Source organism: Anomalospiza imberbis, unplaced genomic scaffold (genome assembly GCF_031753505.1).
Source record: "Anomalospiza imberbis isolate Cuckoo-Finch-1a 21T00152 unplaced genomic scaffold, ASM3175350v1 scaffold_463, whole genome shotgun sequence".
Taxonomy (NCBI): domain Eukaryota; kingdom Metazoa; phylum Chordata; class Aves; order Passeriformes; family Viduidae; genus Anomalospiza; species Anomalospiza imberbis.
This window is the reverse complement of record NW_027100073.1, coordinates 1-6,727: the sequence shown is the minus strand read 5'-3', so window position 1 is coordinate 6,727 and position 6,727 is coordinate 1. Positions and strand designations below refer to the sequence as shown.

The 6,727-nt window shown below is 58.2% G+C and overlaps 1 protein-coding gene across 1 annotated transcript; it reads left to right on the top strand.

The window, feature by feature from the left end:
• The first annotated feature begins 945 nt into the window (after positions 1-945).
• On the top strand, positions 946-4,892 carry LOC137466890 (leucine-rich repeat-containing protein 37B-like). The gene is made up of 5 exons (XM_068178508.1): positions 946-1,533; positions 1,811-1,882; positions 2,503-2,580; positions 3,022-3,140; positions 4,129-4,892. The coding sequence occupies exons 1-5, from the start codon at positions 1,178-1,180 to the stop codon at positions 4,890-4,892; spliced, it is 1,389 nt and encodes a 462-aa protein (XP_068034609.1). The 5' UTR covers positions 946-1,177.
• The last annotated feature ends 1,835 nt before the right edge of the window (positions 4,893-6,727 follow it).

Below are 6,727 nucleotides of genomic sequence, written 5' to 3'. Positions count from 1 at the left end.
GCCCCTCCTCGGCTCCCTGTGTCTGCAAAGCCCACCTGGGACAGCCGGGGCGCTCCCTGGCCAGAGACATGTGGGGGATGTGGGGGCCTGAGCTCAGCATGAGGGTGAAGCCGGGCTGGGCACGCTGTGCCTTCTCCAGGCAAAGCCCGCTTCCAGCTCAGCAGCCGAATGGCAGGGAAATGGATTTTCCTGAGGGGGGACCGGGTCTGTCGTCTCTTTGCAGAGATTTCACTGGCAACTCCATTGCTGCTGTTGGAAAACAAGCCTGGAAGGACTACCCATGGACTGAGACCTTGTAAGTGCCCTGCAGCATTTCAAATGGCAGGAGTTCGGGGATTTCCCCTCCTTTGGTCTGGGGCTGGAGCAGCAGCCCCCACACCACCCGCTTCCATTGGAATTCGAAGCTCAGCTCGGCTGCTCTGCAAGGAGGGGTGTGAATCGCCACAGCTTCCCAGCACGGCAAGAACTGCCGCGAGTCTCTTGCAGCCCAGGGCACCATCCCCGTGTCTGTCTGCACAGGGATCAAGCTGTGCTCAGCTTCAGCCGGCCAGGAGCAAGGGCCTGCTGTGGCCAGAGTGGGGACGATGCCTGCCGTGACCCAAGGAGATGCTTCAGTCAAGCTGCTGCAGGGGATTGTCCCACGACAATCCCATTTGCTGCTGGCCAGCACCGCTGTCACAATGTCCCTGTGTCTCCTTGCAGAGTGCTCAGGGACAATGAGCTGCGGGCAGTGAAGAGCCATTCCCTGGAGGGGCTGTTCCTGCTGAAGCACCTGTAAGCACCGTGCCCTGCCCACGGCGGCGGGGGCTCCTGCCTGCCCCTCCCTGGGGCCCCGGCTGCTCAGCCCGGCCGCGGGCAGGTGCCCTTTGTCCCTGCTGGGATCCAGGCTGCAGAGGCAAGTAAAAGCGACAGGGCAAATGGAATTGACGTTTGTTGTTCAACTGGAACAGGGATTTGTCCTGCAATGAGATCCTGTCCATTGAGGAACGGGCTTTTGAGCCACTGCCTTTCCTGAAGTTCCTGTGAGTGATCAAGTTTCTTTCTGGTGGTTTTAGCTCAGCCTTTGCACTGGGCACCCTTCCTGTGCAGGAAAATGCTGCTGTTCTTTTCCCCACAGTCCCTAAATCTGCCCTGCCCAGAGCCCAGCTGAGCTGCAGAGGTCAATGCCGACGGCTGGATGGCCACGCCGGGGGACAGACCCCAGCGGGCTCGTCCAGACGCAGCCATCACAGCAGCCAGTTCTTGCAGCCTTGGCTGCATCCAGGAACAGAAACAGAGTTCAGCACGTGTGCCCTGCAGTTCCCCTCCTGGGCAGGCTACAAACACTGAGAAAGCAGCAGTTTCCTCCCTCTTCCACCTTGGATTTGCACCTGTCCTGCAAAGGGATCTCGCTTTGCCCCCTCCTTCTGTAGGGCAGGGCCGATTCCTTTGTGTGGCCTCCTCTTTCCCCAGAAATCTCTCTGGGAATGGCCTCACACGGATCCGCAGCGGAACTTTCCAGGCCTGGCACGGGATGCAGTTCCTCCAGGAGCTGTAAGTGGCACCAGGGCTAAAGGCACGCCAGGGCGAGTCTCTGCAGGGTCTCTGCCGGGTCGGTGGGCAAAAGCAGACTTGCCCTCGGGAAAGTCCTGATTCCGACTGTGGATGTCAGCCAGGGAGCTCCAGGAGTGTGCAGCTGCAAAGGCCCCTTCCCCTGCCCTGCTCACCTCCTGCAAGGCTTCCTTGAATACAGCCCGGCTGTCCCCACGTGCCCGGCACACCCAGCTCCCATCCTCGCCATCAGCCCTGACAGAGCTCTGTTGTTTCTCAGGATCCTCAGCCACAACCCGCTGGCTGTCATTGCTGACGCTGCCTTCTTCAAGCTGCCCTCAGTGAGCTCTCTGTAAGTATTGGCTCATTTGGAGCAGATCCAGAGAGCTGTGTCTCTCTCGAGTGCCCTGTTCTCAGGAAAGCAGCACAAGTGCCCGAGCAAATCTGCCCCTTGCCCAGCCTGAGTCTGCTGGAGACACAACTACCCCGGCTCCAGCAGAGCGAGGCAAAGGCCAAGCAGTGCTGGTGTGTCCCCAGCTGCAAAGCAACCCAGGAACTGGGACACAAACTTTCAGGGATGAGAGCCCATCCAGCTCTGGGGCCAGGTGGAGTGGCCGCAGGGCTCTGGGAATAAACTGCACTCCTGCCAGCAGCTCCAGGCTCCTGCCTCCTTCAGGGACTCGGCTGCCCTCAGGGGAGAGCAGCAGGAGTGTCGGGAGAGGGGCAATCCTTTCTGGTGGCATCTGTCTGCCACGAGAGCTGCAGGATTGCCCTCCTGATTCTGACGGGCTGGATTCGAGCAGGGCAAGGCAGAGGGAAGCTGGGCTCTGGAATGGCTTCTCTTGGAGCAGGCTGAAGTGGATGCCTCTGCCAGCAGCACCACCATCATCAGGGCCCTGGGCCCTCTGCTCTCAGAGCAGAGTTCTGGCATCGTCACCCCAGAATTTCACGAGCTCTTTCCAATGCTTGCAGAGACCTGAGTGCCACCCAAGTGATCCCACAGACGCTGCTGCTGCTGCTGCTGCAGTCCACAGTGAGCTTGGAAACCCTGTGAGTGTGTGAGCCCCAGCCACCAGCAGGCCCTGAGTGCTGGGACAGGGGCTCTGCTTGGGAAACAAATCCGTGTGCCACGCAACCAGAACGAGCTCAGTAAGCTCAAGAGTTGCTGTTCCTTAAGGGGACGTGCCAAAACTCACCAGCTCAGAGGCAGAATTTCACCTTTCGGGTGACTTGCTGCCGGTTTCTCAAAGGGGAGTTTGAACTCCAGGCGGGTGCATTTCCGTGTCACATGGTATTTTGGGAGCACTTCTACTTTCCAGGTTAAAATCCCCTTTTTAATGTTTTGCACTGGGAGTCAGGGGCCTTTCCCAGAGCTGTGGCACACAGTGAAGCACAAGCCCCACGCGTGGTACCCGTGTGTTCCCTGAGCTGGGCTCTGAGCCATGGACTGGGTGGCCAGGTGTTCCTCCAATAATCCCCTCTTGTCTTTAGCCAAGTGCCCAAGGAGGCGGCCTGCTGCCTGTGCCAGGAGCGTCCCCGGCCCGAGAGCCCCTGCAGGACCATCCAGTTCCTGTGCCAGAAGCTGTGCAGCACCAGCGCTCCGCAGTGCGGTCAGTGTCCGGCGGGGCTGGGGGAGCTCAAATCTGCCACTTCTCCTGAGGCTGGGGAGATGCTGCAGCACTGCCCTGTGCTGGGGGGTCCTGATCTCCCCTTGGAGTACAGGCCTTGGACAGAACACCTTGGGATGGGAACTTCCTGGTGATTGTACGTATCTTGTGTGTCACATACTGTCTGGAGAAGGAACAGCTCGCTGGGCCCCCCAAACCTGCGAATTTCCTATGCTGACCATGCCCCCAGGCAAGGAAAGCAGGAATGCCCCGTGCCCTTCCCTGGTGCTGGAAGGCAGTGTCTGGCATAAAGATGTGCTCTGCAGGGTGAACACCAAGCACCGCCATCCCCTCGTTGGCCTGTGCAGGGGGAGCAAAGCACCGTCCTGCTCTAGCTGGGCACAGGGCACAGAACATCTGTCCACAGCAGGGCCAGGCAAACAGATACAGCCAGGTTTCCAAGGTCCCCAGGGAGCTGGCTTCTCTCCCTGGCTCAGCCCCAGGTTTCCCATAGCACAGTCCCAGAGCTCTGGCGCCCTTGAGGAAGTTTTTCATGGTGTAGCAGCTTGAGCTGCTGCTCTTGGGAATGGCCCCGGAGCAAAGGACTCCCTGGGCGTTCCTCCCCTGCCAGTCTGCGCCCCCGTTGCCGTGCTGATCTTTCCTCTGGGGTCTCTGCCTCTTCACTGGCTCCGGCAGAGCAACCCAAGCCTGCCCATCTGGAGCTGTGGGAACCTCTCTGGCAGCTATCCCATTCGCCAGGGATGTTTCCTTCCCATCCAAACAGAACCCAGGAGACACCAGGAAAGAACCAGGTCTCTGCTCTGCCCCAGGGGGATAATGGGATGGATTGAAGGGCTCTTCTCCCCTCCACAACACATCCCCCACTCTGCTCTTGCGCTCCCTGGGCTTGAGATGAGCTCCTGCTGCTCGAGGTAACCTCTGAGCCTGTGTTTGTGCCCAGCCGCTGATCTGCTCTCTTGGTGTTCTCCAGCTCGCACAACTCTGCTACAGACACGGGGAGAAATAATGGACATGGACCGACGCAGAGAGCTGAACAGCAGCCCAGTGTTGAGCCTCAAGCCCAAGGAGCCTTCGCTGGGAGATCATGGAACTGTGACGCTCGCGGTTACCCTGACCCTGAGCACTGAGGGTGATGTCAGCAGCCTGGACAGTTCCAGAACAAATTCATATCCCCCTCAGCATCTCTTGGGGCACAAAGGCAAAACAAGCGCTGATGACCTGAGGGCCAAGCTCAGGAAGAAGCTGCACAAGGCTGAAAGCATCAAGAGTGCAAAACCCCTTGTCCCACACCAGCCCCAGCCTGCCAGGCTGAAGCATGTGGTGGACAAGACACCCTCAAGCTGGGATGACAAGCAGCAGGAGTCACATTTGAACCGGCAAGCATTAAACCCCTGGGATGTAGCTGGTGGGTTAAACCCCACTCATGACAAGTCTCTTGACAGACCCCTCAGAGGTGAGGTGGAAGGTCAAGCTCCAAGGCAGAACTCCATTATGACTATCAAAGAGCAGCAGGACAGCCAGCAAAAGCAAATGGACTCAAGACTGAATTGGCAAATACTAAACCCCTGGGATGTAGCTGGTGGGTTAAACCCCACTCATGACAAGTCTGTAGAGAGACCCCTCAGAGACGAGGTGGAAGGTCAAGCTCCAAGGCAGAACCATGTCAATTCTCACAAACAGCCAAAGAAGCAGGGCAGCCAGTATTGGGTTGGACATAATCGGCTTTTCTACTAGGTGTTGAGCCCTGGGAAAGCAGAGGGAGAGCCCAAAGTCGAGCAGCGTCTGAACAGGAACCTGGATTTTCTCTCTGACCCGTTGGTTCAGAGCCGCCCCGCTGCGAGCAGCAGAGGAGGAGCCACGGCTGAAGAGGAGCATTCCTCCCTCGGTGGGCACCGCCTGATCATCCCTGACACCACAGACACACCCTGGGAGCAACAGGAAGAAGGATCCAGGTTCCTCAATAAACCTTGGAGCCCCCAAAGTCCAGACCTTGCACCGGTTCCAGGAGAACGCTGGGAAACCATGGTTGATCACCACCTGCGCTTGCTGGTGCCGGACAAAGGCCTGCAGACATTCATGGCCCACGTGGAGCGAGCTCTGAGGATAGACTGCAGCCTGCCCCAGCTCAAGCTGGCCTGTGCCAAGATGGTCTCAAAGACCGGGCTGCTTCTAAAGGTGCTCAGTGAGAGGCACGAGAACCAGGGAGCCTATGACCCCATGGGCCGGTGTCCTCTGCAAGAGAAAATCTCCAGGCGCACAGCTCTGGAGGAGGATCAGGAGCCCACAGAGAAGGTAGGAGAGCTGCAGGCACTGCTGCGTGTGTCCTTCTGGGCAAGGAAGAACTGAAGGAGCTCTCCTCTTGCCCCCCGTGATCTTCTTTCCTCTGCTCCCAGCCAAAGCCAGAGACCATGGACGACACGATCACGTCCGTTGTATTGCTGTCTCTCATCGCAGTCATTTTACTGATACTGAAGGGTGTCTTCCACGTAAGCCAGTATCTTGTTTGACACACAGCTGTCTGTCCTGTAGCTGGATTGCCCAGGTGATGAGCCCCATGTGCCACTGCAGATGCCCCTGCACATGCTGGGTACCACAGGAGATGTTTTTTCCAGGCCTGGAGCTTGTGGCAGCATCCACAGCACCCAGCTCAGCAGGGTGCAGCCTGCCTGGGGGAAGCTTGTCCTGCCTTGTGTCCCAGCTCTCCCCAGCTTTTCTTTGCTCTCCTGCCTTCAGCCACAGCAATGAGCTTGGGAGCTCTGGGAGTTCAGAACAGCTCTTGGAGTTCCTGCAGAGCGGAACAGGAAATTGGGAAGGAAGGACAGGGTCTTTTTAAAATCATTGCTGCTGGCATAGACTTGCACATGTGTAGAACAGGCTGGGTTGGATGAAGGATCTTTTGGTTTCCCATGTTCTGTGGAGTATGACAAGACAAATTTGGTGTTAAAAGTCCGTCTCCTTTCCAAGGTGTGTTCCCGATGTGCTGCAGCTGTTTGTCGACAGCTACTCAGAAGGAAATGGTGGCTGAGAAGGTAACTGCTCCCTGCCCATGCCACTGCCGTGCCACCAAGAGTCTTTCCTGTGCAGAGCAACTCCTCCTGGAGCCCCGCAGCCGCGCAGGTGCCGCTGCCCTGGACTCCCCTGGCTGTGTTTCCAACACGTCGCGTTTGGGGGAGCCCTGGGAAAGCGGCTCCTGAGAGACAGCGCTGAGCACGGCCAGGGGCTCCCAGCCCAACCAGCCCTTCATGCGCCAGTGATACTCCCCAGATGGGGTGCACGTGCTGGGCCAGCCAGGGATGTCCTTTCTGGAGCCCCCATCTTCCTTGGGCTCAGCTGAAATGCCCCCAAGCAGGGAGAAGTGCTGTGCCTCCTGCAGCCCTCCCTGGCCAAACCTCCCTGCTTATTTTCTTTGGTTTTCAGGTTGTCTGTAAAACTGCAAGAGAGATGGGGGAAGAACAAGTACAGGGCGGCAGAGGGTGCAGAGCAGGTAAGGGCAGAGAGCAGATGCCAGTTCTGCTCCTCTGCCTGCACCGCCTGCTCTTCCTCACCTCTCCAAATCCTTCCCTTCCATG

Coding starts and splice junctions, on each gene's coding strand:
- LOC137466890 (XM_068178508.1), top strand. CDS start 1,178: ATGGCCACGCCGGGGGACAGACCCCAGCGGGCTCGTCCAGACGCAGCC. Junction 1,883..2,502: donor CTGCCCTCAGTGAGCTCTCT/GTAAGTATTGGC, acceptor CAATGCTTGCAG/AGACCTGAGTGCCACCCAAG. Junction 2,581..3,021: donor ACAGTGAGCTTGGAAACCCT/GTGAGTGTGTGA, acceptor TCTTGTCTTTAG/CCAAGTGCCCAAGGAGGCGG.